The 18,919-nt window shown below is 45.4% G+C and overlaps 1 protein-coding gene across 2 annotated transcripts in view; it reads right to left on the minus strand.

Moving 5' to 3' along the window:
* Positions 1 to 5,324: 5,324 nt before the first annotated feature.
* The window catches only part of rnf24 (ring finger protein 24), an 81,765-nt gene continuing 68,170 nt past the window's right edge, over positions 5,325 to 18,919 (minus strand). For both annotated transcript variants that reach the window (XM_084318137.1, XM_084318138.1), the window contains exons 5-6: positions 14,988 to 15,067; positions 5,325 to 9,711 (exon numbers count right to left, since the gene is read on the minus strand). In XM_084318137.1, the coding sequence (XP_084174263.1) occupies positions 9,570 to 9,711; positions 14,988 to 15,067 (222 nt within the window). In that variant the 3' untranslated portion in view covers positions 5,325 to 9,569. The remainder of the gene's footprint in view (positions 9,712 to 14,987; positions 15,068 to 18,919) is intronic.

The raw sequence follows: 18,919 nt of genomic DNA on the forward strand, positions 1-18,919 counted from the left end.
CTTAAGCCTGTAGGACTATTATGGTTTGTAACTAGTATTACGTGGACACTGTGTAAGCCAAGTGTTTATATCAATTGTCTCAACCATAGACATTTACAGTATAAATGCATGTCTGGATCATATCCAGCGCAGTGGAAGCGCGTTTTGCCACATATAATATGGTGCAACGCCTCAGCACACTCTTTTAATGGTAATCACCTCTAGGGCTGCAACTAATGACTAATTTGGTAGTCGACTAATCTGCCGATAATTTTTTCGATTAGTCGACTAATCGAAAACCTATGTAAACAACAACAAAAAAAAAAAAAAAAAAAAAAAAATTTAAATTACCTATCTTTGTGAAAATGGCTTCTCAGCTCTGGTCCAGCTGAAGACAGAGCAGAGGAACAGATTGGACATTGAGCATGACCTCAGAGTTGCTTGTCTACCATCACCCCAGACTTTGAGACTCTTGTCAGGACCAAACAACAACATCATAACATGATGATCCCATAGCAAATTAAAATAATGACTCATGAAACATTTGAATTTGGATCTTTACGCCACTTTAAATGAAAATGTATTTGAAGAACAATACAGCAATCACTCATAACAAGATAAATAAATTAAATAATACAAATTAAAGTGGAAGTGTACTTTAAATAACTTTTGTTTGCTGTGTGTGAGAGGAGTCCGTGTGTGTGTGTGTATGTGTGTGTGTCTTACTCTGATCGCTGTGTGAGTGAGAGGAGTGTGTGTACTGTGTAATTTGTGTGTGTGTCTTACTCTGATCGCTGTGTGAGTGAGAGGTGTGTACTGTGTAATTTGTGTATGTGTGTGTCTTACTAGTCTGATCGCTGTGTGTGAGTGAGAGGAGTGTGAATGTGTGTGCCTTACTCTGATCGCTGTGTGTGAGAGAGAGGAGTGTGAATGTGTGTGTGTCTTACTCTGATCGCTGTGTGTGAGTGAGAGGAGTGTGTATGTGTGTGTGTCTTACTCTGATCGCTGTGTGTGAGTGAGAGGAGTGTGTATGTGTGTGTCTTACTCTGATCGCTGTGTGTGAGTGAGAGGAGTGCGTGTGTAATGTATTGTGTGTCTAGTCTGATCATCATCTCCTGCAGGGGAACAATGTTTTCAATGTCCAAAATTTGCTATGGGATCATCATGTTATGATGTTGTCTGGAACCCTGAGAAGCCACTCTCACAAAGATAGGTAGTGCACACACAAAGAAAAAAAAATTAAATCATTTTTTTTTTAATGACTAATCGACGCAACAATTTCTCGTCAACGATTTTTTTATAATCGACGTCGTCGATTATGTCGACTAATCGTTGCAGCCCTAATCACCTCACTATTTGATCACAATCAACTATTGTTTGCGACCGAGATGTCTGCAATGCAATACTATGAATAGGGAGCTTGTTTTGCCTACATGAACAGATTTAGGGGGCATTCTTTGGCATTTATGGGACAATTTCACCAAAACACTTCACATTACTTTTCATTACACATTACATGACCGACCCGCTTTCTACCAAGTTTTTACGCCCATAATCCAAATTTCAGGGGCATTTTATGTACATTCAGGGAATAACATTTTGATCCAGGGTATCACTTATAGTCTTTGACACCAACAGAGGCCAGGGAATAATAACTCATGGATGTACGTTGACCAGAGACAACAAACTGGCTGGAGAGCAGGGCCACAACACGGGAGCTTCATGTAAAAGGGTTTTTAGATTTAACAAATAATAATAATAATAATACAATATACATTTTCAGTATAGCTGGGAATGCGTTTAGGCCAATCGATGCAACCAAGCCACGAATCACAAAAGGTCAAATAAATCACACAAGGCAAGTTATTATATTACTTCCAAAAACTTGGAAATTTTATTTACAGTTCAAGTCAGTCACATGCAACATTTTTCTTTAAATGAATAAACATGAAATTAGCACACAAAAAAAAGGATAAAAGAAAAGAATGCATCTTATTAAAATTTTCTTCAAAATAGCAATTAAATATACAAAAATAGAGCTTACAAATACTGTACAGCAAATGTCTCCAAAAATATTCTGCTGCAGAATTCTTAGTTTTACAAACAATGTTTGTGAGAGTCCACAAACGTAATAATCAGTGTTAATAAAGTGGGTGGGATTACCGGAGGTGGGGTGTCGGTAGACAGAGGGGTGTGTCGCTACACAGGTAGACAGGGGAGGGGTGTGTCGGTACACAGGTAGACAGAGGGGTGGGGTGTAGGTAGACAGAGGGGTGGGGTGTAGGTAGACAGAGGGGTAGACAGAGGGGAGGGGTGTAGGTAGACAGAGGGGTGGGGTGTAGGTAGACAGAGGGGAGGGGTGTAGGTAGACAGAGGGGTGGGGTGTAGGTAGACAGAGGGGTGGGGTGTAGGTAGACAGAGGGGTAGACAGAGGGGAGTGGTGTAGGTAGACAGAGGGGAGGGGTGTAGGTAGACAGAGGGGAGGGGTGTGTCGGTACACAGGTAGACAGGGGAGGGGTGTGTCGGTACACAGGTAGACAGAGGGGTGGGGTGTAGGTAGACAGAGGGGAGGGGTGTAGGTAGACAGAGGGGAGGGGTGTAGGTAGACAGAGGGGAGGGGTGTAGGTAGACAGAGGGGAGGGGTGTAGGTAGACAGAGGGGAGGGGTGTAGGTAGACAGAGGGGAGGGGTGTAGGTAGACAGAGGGGAGGGGTGTAGGTAGACAGAGGGGAGGGGTGTAGGTAGACAGAGGGGTAGACAGAGGGGAGGGGTGTAGGTAGACAGAGGGGAGGGGTGTAGGTAGACAGAGGGGAGGGGTGTAGGTAGACAGAGGGGAGGGGTGTAGGTAGACAGAGGGGAGGGGTGTAGGTAGACAGAGGGGAGGGGTGTAGGTAGACAGAGGGGAGGGGTGTAGGTAGACAGAGGGGAGGGGTGTAGGTAGACAGAGGGGAGGGGTGTAGGTAGACAGAGGGGAGGGGTGTAGGTAGACAGAGGGGAGGGGTGTAGGTAGACAGAGGGGAGGGGTGTAGGTAGACAGAGGGGAGGGGTGTAGGTAGACAGAGGGGAGGGGTGTAGGTAGACAGAGGGGAGGGGTGTGTCAGTACACAGGTAGGCAGGGTGCATTTGGATAGAGAGGGGAGGGCAGTGATGTACCTGAACGCGGTCAATGAACCCGTTCATGAACTCGTTCATATTTTTGGGGCGAACGTGAACTGAACGTACTGTATTTCCGCTAGATGAACGAAATTGTGAACGTGTTCATTCTCGGCGCCCTCTATCACAGTATGACTTTGTTCAAAAGTGTGCCAGAAAGGGTTCGGTGTGTGTGTGCGTGTTGCGAGCGGAGAGAGAGAGAGACTCGTTACGCGCGACGCGGGCCGCACCTTCAAGGCAACGGTAGGGGAAACACTGATCAATAATCACAGTGTGATGGAAATGCCAGTATTCTGATTGCTGTCTGTGGTTCTATAGGGGCTGTGGCGATAATTCGGACAAATAATAGCTTGCAGCAACGTATTGAAAAAATTACTATAAACTAGTTCATTTTTTAAACCATGAACTTTAGTTAAAAATGTTGAACTATGAACTGAACTAGTTCATTTAAAAATGTGTGAACTGTGAACTGAACTAGTTCATGTAGAACGTGAACTTTACCAACACAGGGGGAGGGGTGTGTCAGTACACAGGTAGGCAGGGTGCGTTTGGATACAGAGGGGAGGGCGGTGTCAGTACACAGGTAGGCAGGGTGCGTTTGGATACAGAGGGGAGGGCGGTGTCAGTACACAGGTAGGCAGGGTGCGTTTGGATACAGAGGGGAGGGCGGTGTCAGTACACAGGTAGGCAGGGTGTGTTTGGATACAGAGGGGAGGGCGGTGTCAGTACACAGGTAGGCAGGGTGCGTTTGGATACAGAGTTGGAGGGCGGTGTCAGTACACAGGTAGGCAGGGTGCGTTTGGATACAGAGGGGAGGGCGGTGTCAGTACACAGGTAGGCAGGGTGCGTTTGTATGCAGAGGGAGAGGTGGAGGAGGACTGAGGGAGGGGCGATACTATACAACTACATAGGGAGCACACACACCGTACAACGAGAAGACAGTTGAGTTCTGTGAGGCAGTGATACAGATAGAAAGCCCCCCCCCCCTTAAAAATGTCTGGTCACTAAAAGCAACCATGAAAACATTTAGGGATGATAACGAAGGCCCTCACTTCGTGACAGCGTGTGTGCACCAAATGTATTGTTTTGTCACCAAGTTTTGTCACATTCTTACTGAGACGCTTCTATGGAACCACGTGCGGTTTGGGACGCCGTGCGGGTTTCTCCTCGCCGCGACGAGTCAGTGTCCTTTTCTACTCCCTCAAACGCCACCCTCTTCTCCTCTATCCACCTATCACCACCGCTGCATCCCTCTTTGTCGGAGGACAGCCGACAGCTGCGATTGGAGGATCAAGAAAAAAGGGGCGGGGTTTGAGATAGGTCAACAGCAGTGACTCTACTCTGGTTATGAGGGAGTACTTGTATATTTATGATGTGAAGCAGAAAACACTGTTGGTTTTCCTTACTCGGACATTACAGCCTGTGTGGGGGCGTTGTCATGTTATATTCATACAAACTCAGAAGCAGCACTGACGTCAATGGCAATCACAATGGAGGGGGGGGGGGGGGGGGTCAGTCATTACTATATTAATCACAAAACACGTACTTTACAGTCTTTTTGGCCACAATCGGTATCATTGCCAATTAATCCGCTCTGAATTCAAAGGCTACCTTTCTTCAAACAGGTTTTTTTTTTTTTTATATATCGAGAGGGGAGCACCTTTTCATTTGAACTGTAGTGGCACTTTGTCTTAACTGGGACTAGGAGGGCACACAGGTAGAAAAAACAGGGAATATAGTTGGAAAGACTTTAAAAAAAAATTCAGGAATCAAATACAATATTTGGATGGCCGTCCGGCCCGGGATGAGCTCAGTCGCCATGCGTGTTCTGTGACGGGAGCTGCCTTCAGCGCACCTTCCATCACGTGTAAATACACACTACCGCCGAAACACCGCTCTCTATGTACAATTAACAATGCTTTCAGTGGCGCTTTGCTGATGCTAAATCGCATGCTTTCACATTATCATCTCACAGTCCTTTCGCGATCTCCCGTGAACCGTACATTCAAAGACAAAACCACTAATGGAGGACGAAGCTCTTAAGACTTACTGTGTTGTTAAGCCTTGTGCAACAGGGAACACGTTACCTTGGGGTGAAAGTGGCTGGGGGGGGGGGGGCGAGGTGGTGCTAGCCATTCTGGCGACATTCTGGCCGGGGGGGGGGGGGGGGGGGGTTGGAGGGTCGACACTAAATAAAAGAATCGTAAAGTTGAGTTTTGTTTCGTTACGCTACTCATCATGAGATACAGGCTATGAGTGAAGCAGTCTGAGACGCTGCGTAAAGTCACACAGGCCATTCAACCAGTCGCTTCACTGACGTGAAATAAAAAATATAAACCCTTTTGACATTCTCGAAATGCACCGTCATTATGGAGGAAAAGGTGTTAATATTGGCAAAAACAAACACTGTTCTAGGATTGTTTTCCATCCGTGGCAATATGCAATTAGCTAAAGGTGAAGCCAGTACATTGTAATGTTTTGTAATGGGTTCACACGATGCCACATACTGTTCCTGCAACATGGTCTCGTGCTTGTCACTAAAAGAGACCACTCGGACTTTAATTCGGCCCAGCGCACCTCCGGGAAACCTATGCAATTCAACCAATGGCAGAATTTGGCTTAATAATAACATAAAAGCTATTCAGGGAGATACGCTTTATATAACAGCGTTGTTACATGAGATGATTAATGAGTTGTCGTTACAGGCTAGAGGTCATCACGGCCAATAACAGATGACCTCTAGGCCCGTATTCAGTGAGTCGCCTTTCATGCGGCCGCTGCAGCGCGCGGTCAGTTCCTCCGCCACGCTAAACTCATTGCGTGGCACTTTTTCACCCCGCGATGCTGGCATGTAGAGGGGGAACGACCATGAGGTCCACAGGCACACAAAAGGCAGAGTTCAGAGGGGGTGTATGGCGGTGAACAAAAACACCCCCATACTGTACAGAGAGGGAGAGAGAAGGGAAAGCGCCAGAATAACGGGGCACTAAAAAGCAGTTTTACTATGTGTGGCGAATATGAATGAGAACGCTGCCTCTAACCTGCTGACCACTGCCTCTCTGGTAGCTCCAGCTAGGGCTGGCCAGCACAGGCCTGTGTCTCTCCTTGTGTGTGTGTGTGTGTGTGTGTGTGTGTGTGTGTGTGTGTGTGTGTGTGTGTGTGAGTGTGAGTGTGAGTGTGTGTGTGCGTGCGTGCGTGCGTGCGTGTGTGTGTGTGTGTATATGTGGCTTGGATTAATGCTGGGCAGGTGTATTGATATGCTGAGTACACTAATGCTGTTGCCTGTGTCGATCTGCTAGCTAGCTGCTTTTTATTACATGTGGCTGCAGTGTAAAGAAGAAAAAGTCATTAGTAGAAGGATAGGAGTAAAGGTGAAGTCGATTTGTGCCAACTGAGCATATATACTGTAGCACCTTTTCAATGGGAGTTGAATTGCGAAGGTGTGGGAGGAAGACTGGGCCGGTCCTCTGGTCTCTTCCAGTGCCCGAGTCACAGATCATTCTTCTGCCAAGATATGTGATACGACATCGCTTTGAGATAGACGAGTTATTTGTCACTTTACAATGTGTTACAGTCGGAGAGGACGATTCGGCTTGAATCGGAAGCTTTTCACCCTGTAGCGCTCGCTACTGTAGCTCAGCATTATAAAAAATAAAAATACTTTATACAACAAAACAAAATCAAAATTGGAACATTTATGGCATTTCTAAAACAGTCGTTCAATTCGAGCGTTGCCAGTAATATACAACAATGCTTTCAGTCGAGTGGCATTTGTTCTGTGAATATAGTGTTGAATGTGAGGTTCGAGACAATTTTGGCAAAGATAGGATGTTGGTTACACGCATACTAATAATGGCTGCACTTGTTTTAAGGACGGCCGGCACATGGCTGGTCAGAAATGGCAACGGTGGAGAATGCATAATTGAACATGAGACAGGTGGCGTGAGAAAAGGGGCCAGTGGTTTCTTGGGGCGACAGTGACTCAGGAGACAGGAGCGGTCGTCTGGTAATCTAAAGGTTCCCGCTTCGATCCCTGGCACCACCTGACTTCATGTCCAAGTGACCGTCAGCGGGAAACGTAACCCTTAACTGCTCCTGGAGAGCCGGTTGGCTGGTAGGCAGTGAGCTGTCACTGAATGTAGTTAATTTACCCATCTAGATTAGATCTTACCCAGTCTAAGAATTCCAACCTAATGGGCACTCCAAAAAAAATTATATACAGCAACATTAGGCCTAATTGTGAATATTTATATGTTTTTTTTTCTATCCATGGATTACAAATGTTTCTCTTGATACATTTAGCCATGGAATTGTGTGTTAATTCCATACATTATTCTATTTCTATGGTTTATTCACACTTTGATTGGTCCTCTATCACAATGGCTTCTGTTTGAGTTGAGACCAAATTGTTTGAATTTATATATATACAGTTGAGATGGTCAGGCCCCCAGGACCGCTTTAAATCAATTGAAAACTCCACCCAGTTGGTACATCAATGCCCCGCCCAGGAGCTTTTAAACTCCGCCCAGCCGCTACACCGATGCCCCGCCCACTCAGGAGCCAAATCAATGAGGACCGTATTCTCGTTTGTAAAGAAGGAACACGAGTAATTCTTCCCTATGTTTTGACGATGAACATTGGTTAAAATCATGGCTAATGCTTGGGGGCAGAGAGCAGTTAAGGGGTGTTGATCTGTAAGCTATATGCAACATGAATACCGATGTGCTGAGTCACTGGGGGAACCTGGGCTAGTCGGTGTCTCTGCTTCCTGCGCTCCCACACAGGAACTGACTGACACACACACACACACACACACACACACACACACATATATATATATATTAGGGCTGTCAAAATGAATGCTTTAACTTTGGAGATTAATTTAAATTATTTAAAGCATTAAAATAAATTAATCTAGATTAATCTATGGAGTGAAAAATCTTCAATCTTAGCGCTGCGGATATAAGAAAGAGGTCAATGTTGATGGTCACTCATTTGTATTTCACAGGAGAGAAACTGTATTCAAAGAAAGCTATTAAAATAGTCTTTGAATCTAAATATACTTTCTTTGTGTTGATTTAACATTAATTCCATGATTTTACTCAAGTAAATATCTGTTACAAGCTTCGGTTTTAAGTAGAAAAATGCAATTTTTTATCTAGATTAATCTAGATTAATTACAGAAAATTGTGAGATTAATTAGTATCTATTAATCTATTAATTAATCTATTGACAGCACTAATATATATATACTCAAACACATGCATATATATATGTATGTGTGTGTCTGTGTGCATGCGTGTGTAAAGAAAAAGATATTTACTGTTCTTTTCCCCTGTAGTATTCACTGTATTTAACCAAACGACAAAAGGCATTGTTGCATCATGGCAAGGCGTTCTTCATGCCACACAATGGTAATGGTTGAAAAAAATGAGAAAAAAAGGACAATGACTGGTGTAGTGAGCGTAACAAATGTACAGCCTTCATATGAGGTGTGTAGTCAGAGGCGTGCCAAGAAATCTGGGTTACAACACATTCAAACCTTCAACCTTAATTCACATTTAGTTGGACACCAAGTGCCCCGAGGTTGCTGTGAACTTGCTTGTGTGTGTGTGTGTGTGTGTGTGTGTGTGTGTGTGTGTGTGTGTGTGTGTGTGTGTGTGTGTGTGTGTGTGTGTGAGTCAGACACACATTTCCTGACATCTGCTGACTTAGTTATTGTCCCTTTAAGATAGTTTGTCCTTTAAAACCAAAAGTTCACTCTGTTAAAAAAAAATGTAAAATTAAAACCCACATGGCTCTGTACATATGAAGAAATAATAGTTTATAATATATGCTACTACCCTCACAAGCAATTAAGGTTGAGTTCTCGTAAAGTGCTTGTAAAAAAAAAAGAAAAGAAAAATAAAGAAATAAAAGCAGAAAAAATTCAACCATTTACATTTTTCATATTTTGTAGTTCTTGGCTTTTTGTGTATTTTTTCTTCTTGTCGTCCGCTGGCGTCCCCAGAAAAGTGCTTTGGTTGTGAAACAGTCAGTGACCACGGCTTGGCCGAGAAGAGAACTGAGCGAACCCGTCTTCATTGTTCGAAAAAAAGAACGAAATGAAAAGGAGAGGGGGAAAAAAATTAAAAACAGTAGATAATCAGTAAAGTAACTGATCAGCAGATAATCAGTAAGCAACTGGTATCAGTGAATCCTTTTGTGAATCCGCCAAGGCAAGGATTACAGTGAGAGAGGAACTGAGAGCAGCAGATTCACTCTCTGAGTCTGTCCTCATAGTTCCTCCTGTCTGTCCTCATAGTTCCTCCTGTCTGTCCTCATAGTTCCTCCTGTCTGTCCTCGTTATCATTTACAAGTGTACCTGTACAGGTGGGTGAGCGTGTGTTTTGGGTGTGTGTGTGTGTGTGTGTGTGTGTGGTAACGGTTGTCTCTCTCCTACACCAGGTTCTCCACCCCGGGGAGGGGCTGCTGTATGGGCACGGGGGCGTCCGTGGTGCTGGCCTGTTGGGCGAGCTGCAGGACGGGCATGTTGCACAGCGGGCAAACCTTCCTCACCTCCAACCACTTAATGAGGCACCTGAGAGAGAGAGAGAGAGAGAGAGAGAGAGAGAGAGAGAGAGAGAGAGAGAGAGAGAGAGAGAGAGAGAGAGAGAGAGAGAGAGAGAGAGAGAGAGAGAGAGAGAGAGAGAGAGAGAGAGAGAGAGAGAGAGAGAGAGAGAGAGAGAGAGAGAGAGATGGAGATTAGATTTGATTAAAATGTACTGTCATTGTACAGTACAATGAAAAGAGGTTTGGCATCCAACCAGAGTGCACATGTAACAGTAAAGTGCAATAGTAATATACAATGTACAGGGTGATTAAACTGGGTATAAAATATATACATTTTGTACTACTGAGTGTAGTGCTAATCAGACGTATGTACAGAGTTGTAATATGAGTATGTACAGTGGTACAGGTATAAAGACAGTATGGTAGTAGTCATACTGGCCAGTAGTGTAACTAGTAAGAGTATGTAAGGGATTGAGAGAGAGAGAGAGAGTAAGTGAGTGCAAGAGAGAGAGAGAGAGAGAGAGAGAGAGAGAGAGAGAGAGAGAGAGAGAGAGAGAGAGAGAGAGAGAGAGAGAGAGAGAGAGTAGCAGAGCCAGTTGAAAAAGAGGCAGGGTTTGATAATAAGGGCATCCCAACTTCCCATGGAGAATAAAAACATTGTGTCAGGGTTAGGGATGGTCCCTAGACGCGACACACGGAGGAAGAAAATGCTGAATTCATAGAAACCACGTTTCTTCTGGGATTTGGGAGGACTGTGGTTCTGCAGCGTATGGGACGTCATGAAAACTGTAGCGCTGGGCTGTTTCCAGGACCAGTTGTGAGAGAAATGTGACTTAAAAGCCGCTGGACTCTCTGAAAGCTTTTTTTTATCGCCAATTGAATTCTATATGGTGCCTTAACAGCATGAACAGGGAGGGCCTGCGGGGAGCGCCGGAGCTGTGCTGCTGACTGCAGCCACTTACAACAAAGCCTCGAGTCATTAGAGGCGGATGTTGCTTAATACTGACTCCCATCACCGCTGTGGTAGATCTGTGTCCAGACACACTAGCTTCCTCTCTAGTTTAAAAAGGCCTCTGATCTGCTAGCAAACAAGTCAGTTCCAACGGATCATTAGGCCAAATGGACTGAGGAGGCCTTTATGTGTTTAGCTGGTATAACTCACCTGGATCTGAACCCAGGCGGGAAACCACACATCTACTGATCAGCCATAGGAACCTATAGCACTATACCACAACAGGCTATACCATTACCTAAAACAACACCTATACCACAATACCTATAGCACTATACCACAACACCTATACCATTACCTAAAAAACACCTATACCACAATACCTATAGCACTATACCACAACACCTATACCATTACCTAAAACAACACCTATACCACAACACCTATATCACTATACACAACACCTATATCACTATACCACAACACTGTACCACAACACCTATATCACTATACCACAACACTGTACCACAACACCTATATCACTATACCACAACACCTATATCACTATACCACAACACCTATACACAACACCTATATCACTATACACAACACCTATATCACTATACCACAACACCTATATCACTATACCACAACACCTATACACAACACCTATATCACTATACACAACACCTATACCACTATACCACAACACCTATACCACAACACCTATATCACTATACACAACACCTATACACAACACCTATATCACTATACACAACACCTATATCACTATACCACAACACCTATACCACAACACATATACCACAACACCTATACCACAACACATATACCACAACACCTATATCACTATACCACAATGCCTATACCACTATAAAACAACACATATACCATAACACCTATACCACAACACCTATATCACTATACCACAATGCCTATACCACTATAACACAACACCTATACCACTATAACACAACACCTATACCAGGGCTCTACAGTGCGACCATATTGCTCGCATATGCCCCTAAAAATATGTGCGTGCGAACATGCAAAATCAAGTACTCGCACGGCGTGCGAGTGGGGCCAGCGAGTGCAGAGTACAGCCTCTCATTCGTCCTTTTTTTTCTCCGCTGCGAGAATTGTTAAAAAACTACAAGTCCCACAGTTCACAGCCGCATAAACGTTCCAATCACAGTAGTTTCCTGTGGTCACGCGACTGGAAACCAAAGTAATGATCAGCGGCTGCGTCACTGTCTGAGTCAAACAATAATACAGCCATGTCGAAGCCCATTCATTTTTATTTTGCGCGAAAGATACCGGAGAATGAGAAGTCAGGCGAGGCAGCTCATGTTACAGAGGTGATGGTTAACGTTAATGTTAACCAAGATACTGACGCTAGCCAGCATGCTAGCGAAGTTGGCCAAGCTAGCGAGGCTACACCCACTGTAGCACCCAATGTAGCCACTGTAGCTAGCGAAGCTACACCCACTGGAGCCGGAGGGAAGACATACAAATTTAACGTGAATTGGCTAAACATTTCCCCATGGCTAGAGTTCGAAAACAATGTCATGTTTTGTAAATATTGCAAAGTAGGATCGATGCATTGCGATGCATTGTTACACCCCTACAACTGAACTGGCCCACTGTGTATGTGTGTACAGCTAACTTGGCTAGCGTTATCAACCGCAGAGGTGGGCAATGGGTCCAGCTGTAGCGCCGGACGGCCAGAGTGCAAGCGGTGTGGCAATAGGGTCCAGCTGCAGCGCCGGACGGCCAGAGTGCAACGGTGTGACGTCGTAATTGGCAGAATCGACTGTCAATCAATGGTCTACCTGACACGCAAACTACTGTACTGGAGGTGTACAGTATTTCAATAGGCAACCCTGAAAGGATTATTTTTCTAAAAGAGCAACACTAGCTCCCCCCTCTACTGATGGCCCTGGTTGTAAAGCCAGTGTCTCCTTTTTGTTCAATATCACTGCCTTTCTTATTAGGCCTAGTTGTTGGCTACAACTTTGCCATAGTAGGCATTAATCACTTAATTAATAGTTCAAATGTCTGTCCCATTCCCGTTTGCACATGCAGATGATACACACACACGCACACAGTGGGCCAGTGACTTTGGTGGTATGTGCTATTGCACAGATGTGTCCCGTTTGCACATGCACGCACAGTACAAATATACATTTATTTTTGAAAAAAAAAATAAACTCTGTTACTTGACATATTTTCACTGTGCTCCTAAATATTTTTGGGTGCTCCTACATTTCTTTGTGTGCTCCTAAATTTTTTCATTTAGGAGCACCTGTGCCCCTAGTGAAAAAGGTTAGCGTAGAGCCCTGCACTACCTAAAACAACACATATACCACAACATCTATACCCTGCATAAAACAACACCAATGGCCCTGTGATTATGAACCTATACCACTACCTAAAACAACACCTATACCACTACCTAAAAACAACACCAATGGCCCTGTGATTATGAATAAAGATGCTATGTGCAACGCCGACAGATGGTAGAACAGCCGAGCGTGAGGCGGTAGTAAACTGCACAGAAGGTGCAGAAGGCACCACTAGCCAAGCACTGCGAGTAGAGGCAGCTTGCGTGTTCCGTACTAGTGAATTATTCACTGGACCTATTTGGAGCTCGCCAGTCCCAGAAGAGAGGGACAGACACAGGGCCGAAGGATGGATTTGTTGCAGAACTTCCACCTCACGATGTGACGACGGGTGTTGTGCCATAGTGCTAAATGAAAAAGGGAAAACTGTGTTTTCCAGCACAGCCTGCAATAAATCCTGCGTTTCCCACACACCTGGGAGCTGCCCTGTACAAGCAGAGCCGTCTACTACTGCCACTGAGCAGCTCTACTGGACCATTTGGAGGTCAAGTGCCTTGCTCAAGGGCACTTCAGCAGTAGTTTTTAAAGGAAGGGGGCCCATGCAGGACCGGCACAAAGCGCTCTGTGGGCGCTGGTCACGAGGTGCTCTGTAGAAAGAAAGCGCTGCGTTAGCGACCGTTGCTGCACTTCGACTGCAAGGTGGGCAAGGTTTCCTGACGGAGACGTGTCAATCTGATGAGCTCTCTCCAAAAACATTATTGTTTGAAAACATTTGCTATAAAGGATAAAATCTCACCGTTGTGTGGCTTTTGGTCACGTTCTATTCCAATGCATTTCCAGCAGCTGCGGCTGCTCCTCGCTTCATACTTCACTCACAGGAAGGGATTCAAGGTGTTCAGAAAGCTTATCAAGATTGGCACATTTCGGTCTGGGAACCTTGCCCGTCTGAAGTCGATGCGCTGAAACAGTCACTACTGCAACGTTTTCTGAGAGTGCCTCGGGACAAGCACCCCACGCAGCAGCGCCCACGCAGCAGCGCCCACGCAGCAGCGCCCACGCAGCAGCGCCCACGCAGCGGCTTGTGCTGGTCCTGAACGGGGCTAGCGAGAGGGTTACTCATTCACTTCCTCCAACCACATATTTTTCTGACGGTTTGGGAAATGAACCGGCACCCTCTGAGTGTGTGTGTGTGTGTGCACAGCTAGGTCACATAGTCACTGTAACAGCGCACGTGCACACGCCACGATGGGAGGAGTGTTTATTACCAGAGTGTTGTGATTGAGTGAGCAGTGTCCCCTCCCTGGCTGGGATGTGCAGCGGGACAGAACTAGGCCAAGGGAGGCGCCTCGCTGAGATTCAACAGTTGACATGGTCAGGAGCGACGGGGGGAGGCGGGGGAGCAAGACGAACTTGGCTCCCACAAACAATCCATCATGCCTGTAATGCCACGCCCCCCCTCCTGGACACACACACACGCACACACACACACGCACATGAACACACACACTTGGCTCCAGTCTCACGCGGAACCCTGACATAACGGTGCTCGCTCGTTTGTTTTCCTGGCTGCTCATTCGCCTCCATTTGGCGCACATTGTCTCTCCTTTCTCTCCATCCTCCACACTGTACAGTGCCTTTGTGCCGCGCTGAATAGCCACTAAGGGCTCATTCAGACAGTGTGCGTCGTGTTTATTAAGGAAAACCGCACACAACGGCGTCTCTCTCTCTCTCGCCCTCAGCCCAGCAGGGGGGGGGGGGGAGACGAGGTGTTTACTGACGACAATACGTTAACGAGTACTTTGTGGAGAAAGTGTGACTGGATTGCTTAAGCCAAACTAGCTGCTCGCTGCCACCAGAGCTCTGTGTGTGTGTGTGTGTGTGTGTGTGTGTGTGTGTGTGTGTGTGTGTGTGTGTGTGTGTGTGTGTGTGTGTGTGTGTGTGTGTGTGTGTGTGTGTGTGTGTGTGTGTGTGTGTGTGTGTGTGTGTACTTACTTCCTGTGAAAGGCATGTTTGCACGGGCAAATCCCCAGCTCATCTTTCTGTTTGAACTCCTCCAAGCACACCGCACATATCTGACGAGAGAGGGACAGACAGAAAGGACATGGTTAGTTAGTTACTGTAGAGGCCGGAGGGCTTGTTTACAGGGATCACCTGTTCTTCGTTTGAAACAGGCTTACATAACCACTTTGCCACAGCCGATACCTATCCTGGGTCCTGAACCGATACAGGATACCGATCCAGTCGGTTACTTATCCGATCCATTATTAATTTTTTATCAAATATTTTTATTTATTTCTATGCACAAAACAAGACGTACACAATACAGCAACAATAACAAGACCTCACAATACCACAATAATAATAACAACAATGACATTAGCAATAACAAAAATAATAAACACAGAACAAAACATAAAAAATCTACTTATACTAATTACAGACACCACAATAGACACCACAAAAGACAATTCCTCCCCCACTCCCACCCCAGGACCCCCCAGGACCAACACCCCGACCCCGCTCCGCCACCACGTTGTGGATCAAAGCAGCCAAGCAAGGATCGAGGCATGCAGATCCGAGAGGGATCAATGGACACAAATGTATTGAGGTGTAATCCAATTTTAGATCTAACACGCGTCTCAGGAATTGTAGAAAATCCAGTTGCTTTGCTTTGAATTCAGATTTCTTATACTGTACATGGCTCTCGGTATGGGGTCTTAGTTTGGTGGAAACACTGGTTCCCTGTTTTAGCCTGGTATCAGCCTCATGTCCAGGTCCAGATCCACACTTCCTGTCATAAGTGAGTCAGGTAGTTGTAGTAGAAAAGCAAAGGCCCAGTACCCATGTGAAACCAATGTTGGCCAACAGAAAACAAAACCGTTTTTGGGTCAATAATCACCCATTATGTGGCTGTCCTTGAGTGTGGCTGTAACTGATGGGGACAAAGCAGACTGACCTAAACACAACTTTGAGTTACTGACCACGGGACTCAGCTCCACAGTGACATTTCTTATTGCCTAGGAAACTAATTGGAACTGCTTGATGTGTGAAAATCATTGAAAACGTTCATCCCCATTTATTTGTATCGAGTTGACCCCCTTTTCCAAATTATCGTGGAATAATTCATTTTGGATCATATTCACACTGTCTCTATGCAACAATGATGCTTGGCAAAAGAGGAATCCTATGAGCTTGTGACACTATCTAGAAATGGATATTTTGCCTTAAGATGCCAATCCCAGTATTCTATTTATTTACAGATGTCTTTATTATAAGGATAATACTGCTTGTGGAATAATCATGTATTCGGTTTGGGAATATCCACACTAGCTAGCACCTTCGTCACGAAGATGGAAATACTGGAAATAAACAGGCAAATGCTAAAACGATGAGCGACAATGAGAACTCTGGCCACGGGAACCATTTTACTCTAAGCCTGGATGTAGTCGACGTTCTTCTTTGAACCCTTTCACTACCACACTACAAAGGGTTAACGCTTTCACGACCACACTACAAAGGGTGAACCTTCTATAGTGTGGTAGTGAAAGGGTTAACCTTCTCAGGGTTCCCACATACATTGAAAAATGAAATTCAAGGACTTTTAAGTACTTTTCCAAGCACTATTTTTCATTTTCAAGGATGTCACTCGAAGGATACAAGGATTCACTTTTGAATGCTGTTTTTTAAGCATCTTCTTGGCCTGCTTGCCAGCTAGAGCATCACATGCGAAGAAATTAGGAAACGCGATTTCTTGATTCAGATCAATTTGATCATGGATGAACAAAACATTCAATGCGAATGGTTGATTTGAATTTCAAGGACTTTTTAAGCACCTTGTTTAAAAATGGGCTGTTTTCAAGGAATTCCAGGCCTTGAATTTTTTTGGGGGAAAATCAAGATCTTTAAGCACTTCAAGGACCTTGTGCGAACCCTGCCTTCTATAGTGTGGTAGTGAAAGGGTTAAACATGGTAGCCAGGTGTCGAGGGTAGAGCTGCCAGCGTGGCCTGGCTTGCCAAGCCGAGACGGAAGCAGTGCCTCAGTCACCTTGACACTCAACTCTCCACAGGAAAGAGGAGACGAATGCTCTTCTTTGGTTACATGCATAGCAACGTTCCAGATACTAGCTAATATCCCAGTTAAGATATCAGAATAATGTCGTACAAGAGTAAACACCAAACCGAAGAACCGAGTGCCATGGACGCAGACCTTTCACGTACGGCAACACCCAATAGCCTATTGGCACGTCCCAGCTACCAGCGGTGAACCTATCCCAGCTACTGTAAACAGGACATGGTGTTTTCTCGCGCAGAATACCTGGGTATCCTGAATAATGTTGATGAATGTTCATGATTAATGCACTCATTGTCCATTGACAATGTGATCTGTGATGTAAGAGACCGAGAGAGAGAGAGAGAGAGAGAGAGAGAGAGAGAGAGAGAGAGAGAGAGAGAGAGAGAGAGAGAGAGAGAGAGAGAGAGAGAGAGAGAGAGAGAGAGAGAGAGGCTGTGTTTCCATACTCTCATAGCTGTTGGAATGCTCTTCAAAAACACCTTATGTAAGAAGCTATGAGGATGGTGACTTTTTTTTATCACAGCCTGGTGACTAACCGGGTGGTACAGTTCATACCAAGCCGCGGGATCCACGCACACAGACATGCATATCGACAAAAGGGTACAAACTTGAAAAAAAATAACAATTCACATGATCCCTCAAGATCAATGCCAACCGAACTCATCTACACCTATCCGCCAGCGTTGACTGAATATTCAGGATCCAGTGGTTTCTCTTTCACGTGGAGCACCTAAAGACCACGTGCCAACCGAGAGCAGGACCACCGGCTAGACCCGTTTTGGTAAATACCAACAAACACAGTTCTGTATTAGAAGAGTTTGCTTGGAATGTAGTATGTTCAGGGGTTTTGTAATGTCCCTCAAGGAAGAATAGGTGTCTGGGTCCTTGTAAAAGCCTAGTTGCCTGGCTACGGTACATCCTGGCAGTCATTAAAACTAACATACCTTACATCCGCGTTACATAATATGGTGGTCACTTGAGACCGTGTTGCAAATGAGTCTTTGTCTATGCAGTGGTTCCAAGAAAGCCATGTCTACAGGACAATATGTTCCTCAATGAGCGTGTAAACTCTGTCGTCCAACAGTAGCATGCAGCTCGGAGCCGGTATCAAAGTCAAAGTCGCAGTTAGTTTAAATAGTTTAAATAGTGTACTAAATGGTAAATGGTGCATTTATATAGCGCTTTACAGTTTGTTCCTCACATTTGACCCATTCACTCACACATTCACACACCGATTGCGGTGGCAACCATGCAAAGTGCCAACCTGCTCATCGGGAGCAGTTAGGGGTTAAGTGTTTTGCTCAAGGACACTTCAACATGTAAATGTAAATGACATGCTGCCCGGGAGGAGCGGGAATCGAACCGGGAACCTCCGGATTACCAGACGACTGCTCTACCTCCTGAGCCACTGTCACCCACCCCCCCCCCTAGGGCCTAGAGTGTGTGTGCATAAAAAAAAGTGTGCAATGTCGGTGTCTGCTCGGGTAAATATAGCACTGCTCTGTGATCATCCTGGAAGACGGCAGTTGGGATTCTGACAGGGAGTGAGAGGGCGAGTTAGACCCCCTTGACAGTGATGGTAAAACACAAAAGCCACTGTCACAATAGTGACGTGTGGGCCAGGAGGGGAGGGTCGAGGGAGCGCGTCTGTCGTGTCAACTGCAGTATGCCCTCTGACACCGCGAGAGAAATAAGTGACAGGACGATCATCGGCGTCCCAGACATTACGGAGCCCTGAGTAGATGGAGCTCATCTGGCCTCGTCAGCAGTGCTGTACGTCAGGTTATTGTGCCACTTTATTCCATTCATAAATAAAGTGGCACAGATAGGCTCCAGGGCAGACAGGCTCCAG

Source organism: Notolepis coatsorum, assembly GCF_963971535.1.
Source record: "Notolepis coatsorum genome assembly, chromosome: 7".
NCBI lineage: Eukaryota > Metazoa > Chordata > Actinopteri > Aulopiformes > Paralepididae > Notolepis > Notolepis coatsorum.